At 33.4% G+C, this 21122-nt stretch overlaps 1 protein-coding gene across 16 annotated transcripts in view; it reads left to right on the top strand.

Annotated features, from left to right (window-relative positions):
- The window catches only part of LOC144962468 (spermatogenesis-associated protein 1-like), a 131751-nt gene extending 110855 nt beyond the window's left edge, over positions 1–20896 (top strand). For 11 of the 16 annotated variants that reach the window (XM_078895441.1, XM_078895432.1, XM_078895433.1 and 8 more), the window contains 6 exons: positions 1933–2187; positions 5121–5223; positions 6582–6707; positions 8452–8627; positions 9466–9564; positions 20535–20896. In XM_078895441.1, coding sequence (XP_078751567.1) covers positions 1933–2187; positions 5121–5223; positions 6582–6707; positions 8452–8627; positions 9466–9564; positions 20535–20762 — 987 coding nt within the window. In that variant the 3' untranslated portion in view covers positions 20763–20896. Of the gene's footprint in view, positions 1–1932; positions 2188–5120; positions 5224–6581; positions 6708–8451; positions 8628–9465; positions 9565–17240; positions 17656–20534 lie in introns of those variants that run through there. The other 5 variants (XM_078895442.1, XM_078895443.1, XM_078895445.1 and 2 more) reach the window with 3 other exon arrangements.
- The last annotated feature ends 226 nt before the right edge of the window (positions 20897–21122 follow it).

The raw sequence follows: 21122 nt of genomic DNA, 5'->3' as shown, positions 1-21122 counted from the left end.
TTATATTGATGATTTTTTTAAAATGTGAGTTTACTTTTGTTTATGAATCGCCGGTCTGGGATGACTTACCATTTTAAAACGTTACATTTTCTTGATGTGTTCACTTTTTATTTTTTCAAATTGTAAATTTCATTCAATGTTTGAATTGATTGCTTAGAATATTTGGTCAAAGTTTTATTGACTTTAAATTCAAATTATTTTACTCCAGCTACTTTTCAATTTATTGAAGATGGACATGAGGAATTCTATCTATTTGCACGCTAATTTGCCATTTGCACCTGCCCATCAGATCTATCTCCTTATCTTTCTATGATTTAGTTACTGATTGTTCTAATAAATAAGACTTTTTTTTTTCTTAAACAAGAGTTTGGAAATTTAAAAAAAGATTGATATGGAAGTAAATTTAAATTTTGATAAGCCTTCTCTCAGTTGTACTGTACACGGAAAGACAGAAAGACAAGGAAATAAGATTTTTTTTAAACAAACTATTACATGGATTCAGATTCTAAGATTCAACATCACCCCCCCCCCCCCCCCCCCCCCCCCCAAAAAAAAAATTTAAAAAACCACAATAGAAAAAAAAACGAGAACAAAAAACAAAAAGGCATAAAACAAAAACAAAAACAAAAAACGAAAAAAAAATTTGTTTTAACACAACAGATATTATTATTGCATAAATTTAATAAGAATACTTTTGCATAGAATATCTAAATAAAAAGCGGAATGTCGATTACCGTGGACTAAGAAAGCAAAACAAAACAAACACACATAAAAAAAACATTTTAAAAAACCGAACCAAAAAAAAAAACAAAAAAATAGCAAACAAACAAAAAACTAAAAAATATTCAGAAATTACTCAGTAAAACCGTCGTTGTAATTACTCATGAATTAAATAAAGTTGAGGAAATCGGCCAGTGTTTATCCACTCATAAAATGTGTGGCAAATAACAATTCATAGTACTCGTACAAACACAATTATCCTTTGTTGCTTTCATATTTTATATCTTTAGATGGGTGCCCAGTTATTTTCGTATCGCTAATAGGTTCTAAAAACCTTAAATGCTCTGTGTTACTTTCATGCATAGATACAATGTATCAAAATTATAATATAAACAACATTCAATGTTATTTGATAATGTTGAGTATTAAATATCTAATACACAAATAATCGGCATAGTCAATATTCGTAGTATAATTTATTCTATTTACATTCATTTGGCATGTCCAACTTTGTACATTCGAGAGTTTCAAATAAATGATATATAAAATACAATAATATCCAATGTCATGTTACATTATTCATCAAAATAAACATATTATGTTGGTAAGTTCTTTATCAACGGCATTCTTAAAAATATTGATTGAATTAGTTTTTTGTCCCAAACTTTAGATTATTCCAAATTCCCAAAATATTGATATTATATAAATAACTTTGGACTTGAAATAGCTAAACAATTGATGTTGCTTTAATATAAATTTATAATTCCAAAACGCAGAAATATTGACCTTAAATAGAAAGATTTCTCGGGTTCAAACCTTTTGTAGCACAAACGATGGTTTTAACCTGCTGGTTTGGCAAGAAGTTTACTTTGTGCTCAATAAGGTCTTTGTTTTTGTTTTGTTTGTCTGTTGTTTTTGTTTCATAATAGATTAGTTAATTTTACCGTGAACGGCCCGTAGAGTCTTTTGCAAAATTATGACCCGAAGACCTGTATGTTGTGTATGCTTGTTATCTTTTTTATTTTCATTATGAAGGATTCGAGGTCCATTATTTGTGATCAAATCAAACTTATACATGTACGGTGTGTATGCTTTTAAAAATTTCTAATTGCGGTTCTTTTACTTTCTTTTCTTTCTTTTTAAAAAAATGTCTTTTCGTTTGTTTTTTGTTTTGTTTTGTTTTGTTTTTTTATTGCTATGTTCTTTTTATAGGATGAGAGGCGAAGACAGGCTGAACAGGACCAAAGGAGAGCAGAGGAAGAATTGAGGCAAAGAGAAGAAATGAGACGTAAAGAAGAGCAAGAGAAACTTGAAAAAGAAAGAGAAGAAAAATTACGAAAAGAACAGGAAGAAGAAAAGGAAAGAAGAGAACAAGAGCAAAGAAATATATTGAATAGAGTAGCAGATGAAGAAGAAGAAAGGCGTCGAAAAGAGGAAGAGGAAAACGACAGAGATGATTATAAAGACGTTAGTCTCTTTGCTTTTTCTTTAATGATAAGTGCTAGGATTCATAAGTCGTAGGTTTTTTTTTTAATTTTTAAAATAGAGTACTGATTTAGTTGAGGTCCTGCATTACTTTCCCCGAGTGGCGTGGATTAAAATAGACAATACGTATGAATATGATTATCATTGAGTTGCCATTCGTTCTATGTTTATCACTCTAGAATAGACTTTTTCTTCAAGATGAGCTGTAATGTAATGGGTAGTACCATAAACCTTTGACTACCCCTGTTTTGAGAGTTGTAATGGGAGAGGATATTGTGGTGGCTCCGTTTGTACTCCATCCAACATGCACAGAATTATCTGACGGCCAAATCTTTTGTTATATGTTGTAGAAAGTGCGTTCAACCAGCGGCGTGGCGTATTGACGGCGTATGGTGGTGCCATGATTAGAAGAAGAAAAAAAAATTCTAAAACAGTGAACACGGTTAAGAGGAGAGAGCACATGTCAAAAACTCTATTTTTTGGAAGGGTGGGGGGAGGGTCGATGGTTTCTACGAGTGGACAAACTCACAAAAACAAATAATTCATGAAAACATCAAGCCACAACACTGAGATACAAGTCCCGTTTGAAAAGGTCTTTGTAATTATTCTTTGTCCACCATTTAAAGGATTGGTTTTGGTCGATAATGCAATCAATATGTGATAAATGTAAATCAAAAGAGAAAAAAAAACCTATGACAGAAATTACTTACTTTTAGTACTTGTAAAGAAAATCTGCACGGCGATGTTTCATCTCTGCAAATCTTTTTATAATGTGTTTATTGAAATTTGGAATGGCATCTATTTCAGCTTTGTGAATTGACAGAATCATTAACGAATTTAACCGCTCTGTGTTTCATTGAATTTCGCAAGAAATTTTTCACTCTATTAAGGGTGCTAAAACAACGTTCAGGAGGTTAAGAATTACGATGGAAGTGGTTAAGGTCACTATAGCCTATAGATGTCCATGATTTGTCAGTGTTTGTTGTATCTGTAAAAAGTAGACAATAAAAACAAAAGAAACGTTTTTTTCTTCTAAACTAACTGTGAGCCATTCATGCCTGTCATACCATGTCACTGAAAAAGAGCGTTTTCGAGATTTCCACACCTGTGTTAATTCAAAATCAGTTGGTTGGTGAGGAACTAGTCTTTTTATTTCTAATTTGTCATCTAGTGTCATTCTCCCAAACGGTCGGTGAAGTAAAGAGTCAACTTGATTCATTGCAATCCATTGTTTAACAAAACAAAACGTCAAAGTATATCTCAAATAATGGAAATCAGTGGACTACTATTAATGATTGCACAAATAAAAGGTATATTCAGATCTTAAAGCATCACAAAGAAAAAATCACTCCACTTAAGTACTTAAAAAATCTAAAAACACACCAAAGTATAACTGTTGACAATCTTCGCTTTCTTTCTCTGACTGACACAAATACACACGCACAAACAAACACACACACACACACAAATAAACACTCATACACACGTAACCATCAACTCGGCACTACAAGCAAGAAAAATGTTGGTAAATTCGTCCTCAATGCTTCGTTGCAAAGAATTACTTTATTCAATAATCGTGAAAAAGAGTTGGGGGAGGGGGTTTGATATGTCATATTTTTAAGTTGTATGTTGTCTTTCTTTTGCTGCTTACAAATAAACTTGACAATGATCAGTGTTTTTGACAGTTAATGTAATATTTTGGATGGCCGCAGTTACCCTAATTTGGCGCATCCCCCCGTCCAACGGTGGAGCTCTCAAATCCTGGCACAAGTCGAGGGATTTTCCGCTATTTGAAGATAGTATAATTCGACCCAGTTTCTCGCTCAATCAGCTGTAGCGATACTAATCGATAGAGCATTAACTGGAGCTTGGATTGCTTCGCACCACGATGCTTGATTTAGTCACTACTTCGCGCAGTGATGTCACCAACACACGAGTCGGCGCAGTGCGTGATTCGGAATCTTGAATAGAGTGGAGACTAAAAAGGCAGTATGTTGTTGGCGAGTTGGCGAAAGACAGTGGAGTTAAAATTTCTCAGTTTTATTTTTAATTAAATTATGCTGTTAATGATTTTTAAAAGATTGGTACGGTGCCTGGCACCATTCGATCCAATGGCCCCACGCCACTGCGTTCAACACTTACCTATCTAAAGGGTGATATGAAATAAACGTTTCTGTGTAAATGCTGACATAATGTAAAGTTTCTACCGTCTGGAAAACCCATAGTGAGTAAATTGAATAAACTGGACCCCAACTGGACCCCAACTGGACCCCAACCAAATCAGTACCTAAAGTGATTTATTTCCTATACGGCTTTCAGAAAGAAAAAAAAAAGAAAAGAAAATTAAAACGTTTGCTTTGTAATCATATAAAATTTAAATTGTTACTTGGGAATGATTTTTACAGGTTAGAAATTGAAATGTTTAAATATTAAGATTCCTTCCTTTATTATAATCAGATCAGGAATAAGCAGAAAAAAAAATTGCTCAGTCAATATTTAGCCGAATATAGTTTTTTTTAAAGCTTTATTTCTGCCTGTTGAAAAACATTTTACTCGTGTTTGAAATAATATTTTTCATCATATTTTTTGTTATGTTTAATATAATAAGTTTTGATCATTCTTATGCTTTAGATGGATATTTTAAAATATACTATTATTTCAAATACATTATTGCACACTCAGAGTTCGATGCATTGAACACAATTTGATTTTTAAGAATTTAATTTCAATTTTTTTATCATTCAATTTCCAATTTTTTTTCTGGAGTGTATGAAATTGCCAGTTTGCTTCCGGTAGACTAATCGCTACTTTGCTTTCTATGTTGTTGTTGTTGTTCTTGTTGCTCCTTTCTTCATTGTTTTTGTTGTTTGTTGTTTGTTGTGTGTGTGTGTCTTTGTCATGTGAAACCAATTTAGGATGTGGCCCGATTTCCCTCTCCACCTCCACTTCAGATGTCATCGACAGAGCCCGACCTCCAACAGAACACCGAAGAGTTACGACAACAAAGGAAGGAGGAGAGTAAGTATTATAACGTTTGATATAAGGAACAAAGTAGTAGAGTTACAAGGCCAATGGATCCAACGTTTAACAAATTTTGTAAGCACAGTTACAATTGCTTGTCACCCTTTCAATAGGATCCTAGTCCAATAGATAGTACTTTCCACAATTTTTAACAGACCCAGATATCCAATCACTAATGTGTGGAAAGACAGGTCAGAAGAAACCTTAACCAGTGATTGAAACTGGTCCCCTTGTATGTGAGTCAAGTGTTCCACCAATCAACATGTCAGGACACCCGATTTGACATAACAAGACATAGACATAACAATGGTGATCATAGCGATAATAGTAATAAATGTTGCAAAACAGTTAAAGAATGTGACAGTGAAAAGGAGAGAAAATATTGATGAATTCAAGATTTTTCCTAACCTTATTTAATGAAGGTGGTTCAATAAAGCTGTTTGGGGTGGTAAAGATTGAATTAATTTTCATCAAATTGCGCACTTGCAACAGAAGATCATCTGTAACACTGATTTTTGTTGGGTTTGGTTTGTTTTTGGAATGAGTGAATCAGGGTTATCATGTAAACATCATTCTTTATTTTTATATATTTTAAAGGTTGATGATTTTATACAATATATTTACAGGTTGGCCTTTCATGAATTTTGGATTATTTAAGGGAATTGTTACGTTATATAATGAGTTACACTGACAACCTTCCTCTACTTTTGTTTGATTTGTGGACATTTTTATTTTCAAATTTTCATGTTTATTATAAAGACCCCGTCCATTTCCTTTCAATAGGGCAGAGACATCACACCATCTGTTCTTCCTGTTCAAAACTCTATGCAAATTACCAGCCCTTTGGAGGGCAATAAATTATTAAAGTTACATAATGAATCATAAGATGGCCATTATTATTTTAGTAGCAGGATGTATCGGTAGATTCTCCGGGTTATGGGACGTAAAAAGAGCGAGGATAGATGATTTTTATTGACGACCAGCATATAATTAGACTATAAAATAAAATGCTATCACATGAAACCAGAAGATCAAATACACTAGGTATGTACCCAGTCCTCCGGAAGAGTGATTTTACACTTCCAATGAGATTGGAACCGATTTTTGACATGACGACGACAGCACACCACACATTTGTTCCCTATTATTCCTCCCACCAAATCCAAGCATCAGTAGCACACTTTATAGTCACCTGGAACAACTACAAAAGACGTCTAACTTCTACGTCATGGCACAAGACCGAAGGGCTAGAGCTCAGGTGGTCGCTGGTTCGGATAAGTAAGTAAGTAAGTTCCCTATTATATACCATATCAAATGGGATGATTTGTTTTTTTACCATCCATGTACTCCATCAGGAGACAGATTGTTACTAGAATTAGAACAGGCCCGAGCTGACAGGCAGGCACAGGAGAAGGAAAGGGAGGAGTGTGTTAAAAAAGCCAAAACTATGCAGCACAAAACGACCAATAGGAGAAATGAAGGCAAGTATTGAAAGAATTTATTTTGTGTGTAAAATGTCTTTCTTGCATTCATTGCCGAGCACCTCCACTTTTCTGTTACTATTTTAACGATCAGCTGATTTTCTCTTGCCTCCCCTTTAATTTCGCGGACTTTTTTTTCAGAACCAGGCGTGGGAGTGGCTAATTGGAAAAGAAATAACGATGGGACTTGGGCTTCAATTAAGAAATAATGTTTAAAAAATATTATTCGAAAAAACAAAAACAAAAAAAAAAACAAAAACAAAAAAGCAGTTCTGCAGTTAAAGAATTAAATCTGATGGTGCGTGAGTTCCATACAATATCATTGTCTTACTGTAGTCTTACCTTGATGAAAACGTCTGTAGAAATCTCAGGATTTTTGAAAGGTTGGGGATCAGTATGATCTTTTGGTGTTATTTTGAAATACTTGTGACTTAAATGAAGAATAGGCGTTTTGTCATTGCCTGGCAGTGAAGCGCTGATATTTGAGCTACAAGGTCCTATAGTTTTGGCTTTAAGAAAAATATGCTAAGGGTTTTACAGCGCCGTTGTGCATAGTTTGAAAATGCCTAATTTGTGTTTTACATTTTATATTGAAAATAAAGAATAAGATGATATTATAAGAAATGGATTTTTAAAATTTTTAACGCAATAAATACTATTATTATCAGCCGGTTGTAGTTAATTGTACTAAATTATAAAGAGAATTGTAAGATGAAATTAACACTTTTAGTAGAATGTTTTGCTTGGGTGTTCAATTTTAGATTTATTGTTTCTAGGATATTAAAAGAGGTTGTTGTCTTAGTGCTTTTGATAGATGATTCCAAATTGCTGGAAATCATCGATTACATTTTATAAAGCAACACCGATACCAAATACTGCTTGATGCGCTTTACATTCCATCACATATACACACCTTTCAGATTCTAGATAATACTATTTCCTTCACCTCTCTTTAATCCTACTATTTTTTAAACATTTTTTTTTCATCTTAAAAATGAAATTCTACTCACTCTCTAGTTCTATACCACTACGAAATAAATCATTCCGGGTTACCCAATACATAATTTTCTTTGTTTCTTATATTTTTCAAATTCCTAATTTTCAATTTGTTAAAGGCACGCTCAGATAAAGACATAGAAACTCGTTTGTGCACACATTCACACCTGCACACACTCACACACACATACACACACACACACACACTCACACACACTTGGAGAGAGAGAGAGAGAGAGAGAGAGAGAGAGAGAGAGAGAGAGAGAGAGAGAGAGAGAGAGAGAGAGAGAGAGAGAATTCAATCTATTAAATAGGTCTTAAATCATTAAATCATTGTAGACATTCGAGTGCTTTATGCAAGTTTATACATTAAAAAATAATTGATGTTGGCAGACAAAATAAACCTACCGCAATTATGAAGAGAACTAGTATGCTGTTTATGAGTGTGTGATGTTAAATCCATTTAAATAATGTTATTGATCAGTTCGTAAATAAGTAGTTCATTTAGTATTAACATATTCACTTATAGGGAATGAGATTAGCGGAAGAGTAGCGTCCCTTGATTGGACGTCACCCATAGTCTGTGACGTCACCGGCGGAAAAGTTATTAGAGAGAGAACGTCATGTTGGTTGTGCGCATGCGTCTCTCGTCCTCGCTTCCGCCGGTGACGTCACAGACTATGGGTGACGTCCAATCAAGGGACGCTACTCTTCCGCTAATCTCATTCCCTATTCATCATTCGTGTAGCCAGAGACATGTGGAAGAAAAAATATTTTGAAGAAAAGAAAAAGACGGCCCCTCTGGAGGAAAATTCCAATCGTCTTCGACAAGAGTTGGAGGCCTTACACAGGCGACTGATGAACACACTCGAGGGCCCAAAGGATAAAGGAATGAGAGCCGTTGATGCAAAGCCATCTGAAAAAGTAAATATTTATGATAAATCAAAATATATATTTTTTTTTACTGTAAAATGTAAGAAGACCTAGTGTCAGTGGTGATAAATATGCATGATTTAATTTATCAACCTGCCTATTTTATAAAATTATAATCAAAATTCTAATTGAGCTGGAGATGGGAGATGGAGTTGGTATCTGGGATGTCAAAGATATTTTTGTTACTTTTATCACCGTCTGATTATTAGGCCAGCCATGGTAGAAACCATTATCTCAGCAAAGCTAGCTAGTCCCTCTAAGCTACTCTGAAACATCAGGGTGCAATGAGATCCAATCACTGTAGTATTATTTAGGTGTTATTTTTCGATCTCTTATATTATAAATGTTGGTTTTATGGAGCAGTTTTAATAATAAATAACATTTGTATAGCACCCTACCCCGATTTTAACAGGCACTAGATGTGTTTTACATTCTTAAAACAGTCTTAAAGTGTAGAAGTACAATGAAAAATAAACAATTTCAAGTTTTGCCGTATTGTAGCATTTGGTTTTTGTTTTAAGAATCGATATAGTCATTTCTCTAATAAGATTCAAGATTCATTTATAGATATTCATAAATAAGATCATCAAATATTGTATTTCAGTATAGTCTCTCTCTCTCTCTCTCTCTCTCTCTCTCTCTCTCTCTCTCTCTCTCTCTCTCTCTCTCTCTGTCTCTCTCTCTCTCTCTCTCTCTCTCTCTCTCTCTCTCTCTCTCTCTCTCTCTCTCTCCCTCCCTCTCTCTCTCTCCCTCCCTCCGTCTTCCTCTCTCAATGGTGTGCATGATTGTGTTTCAATGATTTATTCCATGATTTTCCCGACATTGACAGAACAATTATGTGATCCAATGTACCAAGCTACAGCATGAAATAGAGGATATCCAGAGAAGGGTCGAGAACGCGAAGATGAAACTGACGGCTGAAATGAAGGTAAGATTTACATGAAACAGCGACTCACATAGGTACGCTTGGGTAAAAGTATTTATAACCTGGGTAAGTTTCAATTTTATTTTTATTTAAACGATGTCATCTATTTCAATCTTAAAGCTTCCTCGTCACAATAATTATCTCCTCTCGTCACGGCTTTACCCACTCTTTCGTGATTTGTATTCAACAAAATTGAGTAGGACATACCAAATGCTGAAAGAAATGGCATTCAAATCCTTTTTACAAAGAAAGATAAAAAGTGTTTTTGTTGTCACAAATGTCAACTACCTGACATGAAAGTTGTCAAATGATATAGAATATAAAAAGTTTTTGTTTGAGTTGTGTTTGTTTTTCGTTTTTTTTATTTATTTTTTTTAGTGCTATAAATTTTCCCTTTAAATTAAGTAGAGTTATCATCTTATACCTAAATAACATACATGGTTAACCAATTGGAAATTAGGAATTTGAATAATATAAGAAACAAAGAAAATTATGTATTGAGAAACCCAGAATTATTTATTTTGTAGTGGTATAGGACTAGAGAGTGAGTAGAATTTCATTTTTAAGATGAAAAAAAAATGTTTAAAAAATAGTAGGAGTAAAGAGAGGTGAAGGAAATAGTATTATCTAGAATCTGAAAGGTGATAAGATGTATAAAACAAATGAAAAGTAAAAGAAAAAGACGTCAATTTAGGTAACTTTTTCATTCACTCGTAGTTCATTATTTACACAATGCGGGCTGTACGTAGTCCTGCATTTCCTTTCTCACGAGTTGCCGCTTTACACCTTTGTTCTTGCTTCAACATAAAGGAAAAACTTTCATTTCATTGCATGTTCCTACTCTGCTTTATGTGGAAGTTCAATGTGTTCAAATGTTGCTTATTTAAAAGAACGTATCTGTCTTTTTACTGTCCCCTCCCTTTTTTTTTTTCTTTTTGGCTTCTGAGCAGTCAGTTATGGTTTGTTACAATCTGAACAAAAGAACAAGCAGTTTGCGATCAATATGATTAAGGTTTCAAATCATATTTTTTAAAAAAAAAGGTTATTAACTTTAACATCGATTTTGTTTAGATATTGACAGAGCAAGAGTTGAACAATTATAATTGGAAAGGTGAAGGGAATAGTTGATGAAGTAAAACGCCAAAGTAGGAATCATACCAGCCTTAAGAGACCTTTTCTCTCTTTTCAAAGTAATATAGACTTATAGATAATAATCTTTAGAGTTAAAAATTTACTCTCAGGAGTTTAGCTATCTCTTTACTAACAACGCCTGTACCGCCAAGCTTTGCTGCTTTGTCACGCTGTTTGTTTTAGTTGATTGTTATTAAATGCACATAACTAAAATGTTTTGATTGTAATTTTAAATATTAGAGATACCAAAGTAAGCTGCAAGAAACCAAGATAGTTTTTTTACTTTTTATATTTATGTTTAAAAATAGAAAAAAAAATTAATTAGATTAAGTTATTAGATTATTGTTTGTTTTGTAGTGAAGGAGGTAGAATAGTGATTTTATTGTAGATACTATTAAAAAATGAGCAAACATTTGAAAAATTCCATCCAGTTTCGAGATAATCGTAAATAGATTTTAAAAACTCCAACAGAGTTGGTGAATTTGTGTCTCTTTCTTCCGGTTCCTGACAGATTAATGTTTTAGTTAAAGTCGAACGTCCGCCAGGATGGTCCCCTCGAAGTGGTTTGCCTGAACCTCTTTAGTTTTATGTGAGTTTCTTTCACACTGCCTACATAGATAGACTGGTACCAGGTGACCACATCAAAAATACTACAAACCACAAAGGGGCAATAATTGTAGTGTTTAAAATATTATTATTAAAACCAAAATGTTCAGATTCCACCATTTTCAGTTCTAAATTTTCTCAGGGAAAAGTTTCAGATAAAGGAAATAAGGTGATTAGCGATGAATGTAACCACAGCTGGTTTCTGGGTATGCATAGATGACTAAATAAATTTGTTTTCATAGAACCTCCCTGTTCCCACGTGCATTTGTATCAGTATCTTTTAAAACACTACCATTAGTGCCCTGTTTAAGAGTTGCATTTATTTTTGATGTCACTCGGTAAATGAAAAAGTTCAATTCCATATATTATGTTTATTATGACTTTATTCCATATTTAGGCGTAAACTTCATCCACCCAGTATTTCAATATATTGGAATTTAATATTCATGATAGTTTTATTGAGAGGTCTGTGTGTAGTGTGTTAACTATTTGAGTAGCATGATAGTTTTATTGAGAGGTGTGTGTGTTATGTGTCAACTACTTGAGTAGACATCGTTGGTCTAGCTGATTGCTTGTGTCATGAAATTTGACGTCTTCTCCCAACCTTTGTCCAAATTGGTGTCATCTACCTATTTCAATCATTGCCGATAACCCTTCAATTGTTAAAATGTGCTTGTGCTGATTTGGAGTTCTGTATATATTACAAACCCGTTTGTACCTGGTGCACAAGCACAACGTCAGCAGATCTTTTGTTTTTGACCGTCGTCTTTTACTAATGATTCTGTCATTTATATTTATAGTCACAAACTATTGACAAATTCTCAATTTTATAGGTTATTAATTGACCAACTCGTGATAGACTAAAAGTGCACTTGAGAGCCCTTTGTAAAAATTACATGTACCAAATATTTGCAATGAATAATATATCCAGGCGACATGAGACAACCAATAAGCTGCTGCTGTTTTTTATAATCCAAATGTGTGACAAATGATAATATGCAGAGAAAAAAAGATTCTGAATTGAAAATCTAAAATAAAAACATGAATAATGCTATATTCATATTTAATTTATCTACAAAATAGAACGATCATATTGGGCATGTGTATGGGAGGAGTTATGATGATAATAATGTCAAGATTTGCTAATATTTACTTGGGTGCAAATGTAATTGAACTTCAAAGGTGCATGCTTTGTTCTTTGGTCATTTATGGTATTCAACATAAAACGTAGTTATCCCTATTACTAATGTCTTTAAAAATATCATCTTGTGATTGTAACACAACTAACGATTAACGGCTGGGTTATATCTAACACTAACAATTCAAACAATAATATTTTAATTTTTTTTTTAAAAGACAGTTTAGTCATGTCTTGATAATTCGAACCAGTTTGTTACAATTCGGATAAATACCCAATAATCAGGAGAGAGAAAGGGAAGCACATTCTTTCTTTCCTTCTTTCTTTCTTTCCTTCTTTCTTTTTTTTTTGTTTGTTTTTGTTCTTGGTTGTTGTTTTTTTTTCTTTTTGGTTATTTATTACGTTTTACTTTTATTTATTTTTGTTATTTTTTTTGTTTGAGTACGTCATATTTTAGTCTTTTCTTTCTTTTACCTGCATTTTTTTTGTGTGCAACAAATAAGTATTTGTTAATCCAGATGCATATGCTGATAATCTGGACACTTTTAGTGAATGGGAATGTTAGGAGTATTGAGACAAAACTATATTTGCCTCACTTGTAGCATCAGTGTCCGAGTAGGACACCATCAGTGTCCGAGTAGGACACTGTCTTGTATTGTAACAAAATCAAACAACGTTGAGATTGCTCTATGATTGAATAGGTGACAAATCATGCTTAACTCTAGCTCCACCTTATTTTTATTTTTGGGGGGGGGGGGGGGGGGATAAGGCTTTTTTACACACATTAGCCATTGGGTATGGATGAATACTCAGCTTTGGACTTGGCTGGGTAATTTATGAGTGTTAATTTGAAATATGGCTCCTAACAGATGACTCTACTAGATAAAATGACAATCTGATGTCGTATGGTCTACTCGGTGAATTATTAGAATAGTGTGTTGTGCATCGAGATTGATGGAACTGCTATGGATAAAGGTGCACTCATTGGACTCGCCCGCCGTGCTGTCAGTTCATAGCAAGCAGACATAAATTGCATGCGTGGGATTGTAGGTTTACATTCCATTTGGCATGGTAGGAAGTAAATAAAACAAATATTGATAGTTTATGAATATTTATCATTGCCTGTGGTGCATTTGTCACTCATTGTCTGCTCCTATCTTCTTTATCCTTTACCATTCCACTTACGCCAATTTAGTGATTTTTTAAATATTATAATTATATATACCACTTTTTAAAATTTGCATGGCATGGTGCTCCTTCTCATTTTATATTTTAATTATAATAAGATATATTCTTTAAAAATAACACTATTGCATGTGTTAACGAATATGTACAATATTATTATACTATAGCATATTGAAAAGACATGATGGTATTTTGACACAAAGCTGTACATATGTATCTTTTTTTATTATAATCACCAAATGTGCTGGCTCTGGTATTCATTTTCCCCTTATAGGGAATGAGATTAGCGGAAGAGTAGCGTCCCTTGATTGGACGTCACCCATAGTCTGTGACGTCACCGGCGGAAAAGTTATTAGAGAGAGGACGAGAGACGCATACGCACAACCAACATGACGTTCTCTCTCTAATAATTTTTCCCCCGGTGACGTCACAGACTATGAGTGACGTCCAATCAAGGGACGCTATTCTTCCGCTAATCTCATTCCCCTTATTGCATTATCCTTTCATTTTCCACGCAGTCTTTTTAAATATAATTTATGTGTGTATGTATGTGTGTGTCATGTGATTTTTTTTTCCCCATTTGCACTGCCTTGTTTTCATATTACCTATTTATTATTGTCACTTTATTTACAATTTTTCATCACAATTAATTGTAGATTTTATTATATACACCTTTGAATTGTATAGTACCAGTATAGTATGTTGTATTATCTTTTTTGGTTCTCTTTTAATATAATTATCATCAATTTTATAACGAGATGATAAAGATAAAGGTAGCCTATGGCATTTTAAAAGTTTGACTTTTAATTACGGTATCTTTGCAAAAGCAGTTGTACTTTGAAAATAAATAAATTGTTAATAAAAGAATTCATAAAGTGAATTTTAAATTTCATAAATCACGTGATCGTTGAGTAATCTATTTCAGTCTCTCATCATTTAAATAAAGAAACGTAAAGTGCTATTTGTATCCTAATCTGAACTAAATGTGTGTTCATTTATTCTCCAACTCCACCATTCACATTTCACTGTTAACACAATAACGATAACCCATTCCTGGATGTTTTTGAAGTGTTTTGGGTCGATTAACGAATTGTTTTTCACAATTGATAGATTAATTGAATATTTTTTAGACAAGTTCAAGTTTATTTATTGGATGTTGTCAATATAATTTGCAATGCGAACATATTTTTTTGCTAAGTAAAAAATAGACCAAAATAAAATTGAATATAAGATAATTAATCTATTAAGCATTTTTGATAAATTAAGGCAACCAGTTTTTATAAAACAACAAATAACCAATTTTGACGCATGAGAAATGTACAAATGTCAATTTAGGAATTGTATGACAAAGAATGATCTCTGGTATATTCCGACTTAGATGCATGAATAAATAAAGTGACATGTTGTAATGTCAAAGAGCTGGTGGAAGCTGTAGACTAAAAAAAGTATTGAACAAAAATGAGTAAAATAGCTTCAGAAAAAGAAGAGCCGTGTTAAGTATTTTGTTCCTTTTTTATGAAGCTGTTTTATTCATTTTAGTTCAATGTCTTTTAATGTCATGGCTTTATTGTATGAGGGAAATAAACTTCTTTAAAAAAAATAAAATTGAAAAAGAAGTTGAGGCCATGCATCCTAAATTGTGGACGACCACAAATTGAGTTTCTTCAAATTGTTTTTAAGTAGTTGATAATCTAAAGTTTGGTTCACACTTTTTCGTGAACTGTTTTCAATTTTCACAAACCCTCAATGGTGAGACTTTATTTCTTCCTTCACTTTTTTGGTGGTGTTATCGCAGGCTACATTGTTTTCACTAAGAGAGCAGTAATAATAACGTGGCCTGGCTTAGTTGAAACGGCTCTCTTTGTGAATATGGTAAGAGATATGTGTCAACATATGTGTGGCTATGGGTTAGAAGAGAAGTTCTGGGGATGTCGAGTCTGTGATAAAGGAAGAAAAACAAAGGAAGAAAAATTTAAAGGTTAGGAGATACTATCGGATGATATAGGCAAATCTTTTCTTAAACTAATCATTTTCTGACATTTCTTTTCTTATTTCTAATTCGCTTTGACAGAAGTTTGTTTTGTGTTCTAAGGCTTTTTTTTTGGTTCCTGAGCGTCAAGACTTGTAAATAGTGTGGTATTTTTTTTTAATGAAAAAGATATGTAATTTCAACGTGCTATGCTAAAAAAAATTAGCAACATAAATCATGACAAATGAATAGTTTGTATCGGGTAATGCCATTTCCTACAAAAGATATAATGATTTTGACTATGATTCGAGTTTCTATTCGTCGCTTATAAACGTATTTGCTTAAAATAGAAATTACGAAAGGAACTAAATTTCAGGACAAATGTGTCTTTATTTTCGATGAATCTTCTTATGTCAGATTCATTTTTTTTAAAAGTACTAATATTTTTTCACTAATTTCTATCTTCGATCTCCCTTTGTGGTTTTGTTTACTGAATTGATCACCAATAGAAAAAATAAGAGGGCAAGAGAATGCCTGTTTGATGTCTGATTCGTCAAATGTGTCTAAACTGATTGCAATTTTTCCAATTCAATGGTGAGCGTTTTGAGTTTAAACCATTTATCAGGACAACCTATCAGAGAAACAAACCAAATGTTTGTTTGTTTTGTTTTGTTTTGGGTTTTTTTTTGTTTTTGTTTTGTTTTTGAGGAGGAGGAGGAGGAGGAGGAGGAGGAGGAGGAGGAGATGAAGAAGCCAGTCATAATTTTATATTTTTATTGTGTTCGTTGTGTTGATAAAGGTTGTTATGCCATACACGTCCATCTCGACTTTATGGATATTACAGGCATTGTCGTATGTTAATCAAAATTTATAGTCAAGCCTCTGACTTGACACTAGAATCCTTTGAAACGAAGTAATTATTTCGGATCTGACTGAAACACGCTTCAACAGTCGTGACGTCACTTCCCTCGTAATGACGCTTGGTAACTTAGTAACTGGTTCTAAACTATCGAACAATGGCGGACGCCCTTATGAAATATTTCTCCGACGAGCATAAAAGCGTATCCAGAGGGGAAAAAAACCATTATAAATCTGATCATGTTTTGACTTTTACTTTTACACATTCTGATCGCAAGACATATGAAAAGTTCTAGCCAGCATGTAGAATAAAAAGTACAGATTTTCTTTGTTTAGAGCCACGATGGCCGCCGTTGCTGGGCGACGTGACATCAGACTATTGAATCCAATTAGAATGTATCAAAATTAACACGTGACACTTAGAAAAATGAAAGGCAATTGGGTTTCAAGATAGAGAATTTATTTGAAAAGTGAGAGGGGAGGAAGGGGACAGTTGAAATATATTTCTTTGAAAATTACTCTCTGAAATAATTGGCAAGAGTCTGTCGAGGAGGGGAAGTCACTTGATTGACTCGAGATATAATAGAGAAGAAAATTGTAGTGAAGCCATATCTTCTTCAGATATTAATATTGAGGATAGCTCTAAAATCAATTGTGGGTTTTTGATAATAATTGTTGATATGAAATTTGATATTGCAATACCAGATCGCATAGCTAATATGTTGGCGTGTTTGATGGGACTGTAATTAAAATATTTAAAAGTCTGTTTTTGACTTCCTTGATGTCCCGCAGCTTCGGATGCAAGCAGACACAGAGATGAAAGTTGCCAAGTCAGAGGTGATGCAGAACAGACTATCTCTAAAAATGGCGAGGAGTGGTGGACAAATTCCAAGGACACTAGATGCAGCAATATGAAATAGCCAATTTATGCCGTGATATGACTAAACACTTTTTTTCATTTTTGCCAAAAACAAAAAACAAAACAAAACAAAACAAAACAAAAACAAAACAAACAAAAAAAAAACTCACAAAAAATATTAAATGGTTCAAATAGGTATCAATAGATCAAGATGACCTCCAACTTATCATCAAGGTTTAAATATGAGACTTCGAAGAAATGTCAGATTGGATACCTTTTCACAAGTTCAAGGTCATTTCAATTCATGGATATTTAAAGTTAAAGTTTTCTGGACGAAATGAAAAGAAAGTGTTTTGTCAGGACTCGGTAGTCATTTGTTTATGTTTTGTTTTGATTATAATATGCAAATAAAACTAGATTATTCAAATTGCTTAAATTATGAAATCATGTAATTTAGTCGACGTGAACAAATATGCAGGCCTGATCACCGGGACGCAAACGCGGGCTCGTTTTAAATTTGTTGTCATGGAGACTATTTTGCGTTGGCTTGAGACTGTTTTCATTTCAACAATGAGATCATAACAATTTTGGTTATCAGACCTGCAAATAAGTAGACGTCAGACGTAATTAACATTCCTGATGATTTTCAATGATTTGAAGAATATCTCACCAGAAAGTGTCATACTACCATTTGATTATTTATTTCAATAAATAATAACGTGAAGTTGAATGTAAGCTTCAATTTAATTACAAAAACAGATCAAAGTTGAATGTAAGCTTCAATTTAATTACAAAAACAGATCAAAGTTGAATGTAAGCTTCAATTTAATTACAAAAACAGATCAAAGTTGAATGTAAGCTTCAATTTAATTACAAAAGCAGATCAAATTTATCAACAAAACAGGATGATTGAAACACCACAGATGAATGAGATGATGTGGTAGTGGCGTTGTCGGGTTTCCCCTTTATCAACAAAACAGGATGATTGAAACACCACAGATGAATGATGTGATGTGGTAGTGGCGTTGTTAACAATGCCACTACCACATCATCTCATTCATCTGTGGTGTTTCAATCATCCTGTTTTGTTGATAAAGGGGAAACCCGTAACGTTCATTTTATCTGTTTTTGTAATTAAATTGAAGCTTACATTCAACTTCAAATTATTATTTATTTCTTCGAGCTTCGAGCAGCAACATTTACATTATTTATTTCAATAACAATTTTATAAATGGATGAATTTGCTGAATGGTAAAAAGTAGGAGGAGGATTTGACTTGGATGGTGAGAGGAATGTAACTGTGGTCGTGCATGTGGTATTAGGAATGAGAGGTTGAGAGAGAGGGAGAGAGCGGGAGAGAGAGAGAGAGAGAGAGAGAGAGAGAGAGAGAGAGAGAGAGAGAGAGAGAGAGTATATATTAATCTGTATTTGATATGTTAAATAGTCATGTTGCAAGACTCAAAAATTCTTATTCCAAATTGAAATCAAATGCTATCAATGCAAGTACAGTATATATCATATGTGAACCATCCCTTTAACCTGGTATTAGGTCGAGGTGACTCAGACGTCAAAAATTGAATTTCTGAATCCGCATGTTGTACTCAATTCAAAGTTGAAGTCAAAATTATGAAATTCGAGTTTCACAAAGTGAGAAAAGTGAATGCTGTCCGAGGTTGAATTGAAAATGAAAAATAAAAACAAAACTAAATATAAAAATTCAGGTATCCGGTTCATCCTAACATAGTACAGTAGAGCACATTTATAACGATGACGCAGGAAACAAATAAATTGATGGAAATAAGGGATCCATGGTTGTACTCATTTTTTATCCCTTTATAAAGAACTACAGTACAACCTCTCGATAATGACACCCTAAATAGCGACATGGCGCTCTGGTCCCAACTTTTTTTCTGCTATATATTGTTAGTAACAAGACCTGAATATGGTTATAAATCTATATGTCCCCGTATTTAATAACATGTTTGATGGTCATGTTACGTTTTAGTAAACACCCTGTTTAGCGACATGGATATGTACCAATAATTAGCAATTGAAATCGGCACTTGGTTCAAAATTGTAGTTATTTTTTCCGATCAATGCGATGCCTTACTCAGTCCTTGTGGTTCATAATAATACATCCTCTCATCTATCTTTAGTTTTTCATTCATCGTGTTTTATTGACAAAGGGGCAACCCAAAATGTCCATAACTTCTGTCTTCGGTAATTAAATTGAAGCTTCCATTTAATTGGACTATCGGTTGTTATTTTTTTTAATAGGGATAATAATTTGGTATATAGAATATCTACAAGGGACCTTGTAGCTCTTTCGGAATGCATCAAACTTACACACAAGCTAGTTGGTTCCATCTGTCAATATGTTTTCTAGCCTTTAGACTACACTGCTGTTGTTTTTAAAAACACAGTATATGCAATGTTAACCAAATAGCACATACTGTGTTCTTTAATAAAATGGCAGTACTCAACAGTGCCTTGGCTAAAACAAATATTTGTGACAGAGTAGTGTCCTATCTAGAGGGTAGTCAACCAAGTAACGTTATCTTGTTTCACATTACAGAAACTGGACTACAATATGGTTACATTTTAATTACCAACTTTGGTCTTGATTTCATTTCATTAATCTCTTAACTTTGTACCTCGTTCTTGGTGTTATTATTATGACATCAATTTATCAGTTAAAGTTTGGTGACGATTCTGTTGTCAAATTTTGTATACAGATTCGTTAGATTATTGAAATCCATTCATCATTATGATACTCACAAAAGTAAAGCTAAATAGGAAGGCATTTTTAGCAATAAATACAGAATAGTGATGCAATTTTGAACTTGTCAATTTCAAACCACATCAAATCAATGTCGTTTTTCTATTTCCCAGTCTTGTAGAAGTTATATGTCATTTGCTGATAATCTCAATACATCTCTTGTAATATTTATATCGTTGATTGTTTCATGGTAAATTGTATCAATTTGTTTTTTGCCATGTAACAAATTTGGAATAAGTGTTTTTGAATTTGAGTAACTTAGCTAAAACACCTTTATGCCTTGATTCACTCTTTTTGTATCCTTTGAAAATTATTATCAAGCCAGCACATTTTATTCTGAATTAAAATTGGTAATGAATGAAAGAAGCACCAATTTGCACCATACATAGTAAACAATTGTATTTCAATATCAACAGATTGTAAACATGATCATTGATATTTTCTACAGCTAAGAAATCAAGCAGAAGGAGAGTTAAGGGCCTTGCGAGCAGAGCTGACACAGAAAACCACAAACATGACCATGGCTCGACAGCAGCAGTACGCAGCCTTGAATCCCCGGGTAAAAGATTCAGTAACGCCGCAAAATCAAAAGCATCGAAGTCATGACAGGTCTCGAGTTTCAGACACATCTGCTTATCAGTCATCGGATTCAAGTCGGGTCCTCCGTGCATTTTGATGATGTGTTTTCTAAATCTCAATGTGAAGCTATTACAAGAAATCAGTGATACTAAAGCTACTAGAAGCTGTGGGCTGGAAAGAGTAATAAACAAAATTGAATACAACAACTTCAAAAGTGAACAATATACCAAACACAGAACGTTTCGGACTCAAAACCCTTCTTCAGCCAACAACAAAAAATTATTAAAACATGAATATGTACATAAATTACTTCAAAAACTGGAATATGGTCTTTATGTAATGTATTTATGTTTTGTTGTTGACTGAAGAAGGGTTTTGAGCCCGAAACATTCTGTGTTTGGTATCTTGTTCTTTTTTTTAATGCTGTTATATTCATTGGGAGGCCTTCCTAAAGCGC

This window comes from Berghia stephanieae, chromosome 1, assembly GCF_034508935.2.
Source record: "Berghia stephanieae isolate SIO BIC M18660-M18661 chromosome 1, UCSD_Bste_1.3, whole genome shotgun sequence".
NCBI classification, from domain to species: Eukaryota; Metazoa; Mollusca; class Gastropoda; order Nudibranchia; family Aeolidiidae; genus Berghia; species Berghia stephanieae.
This window is presented reverse-complemented; position numbering and strand designations above follow the sequence as displayed.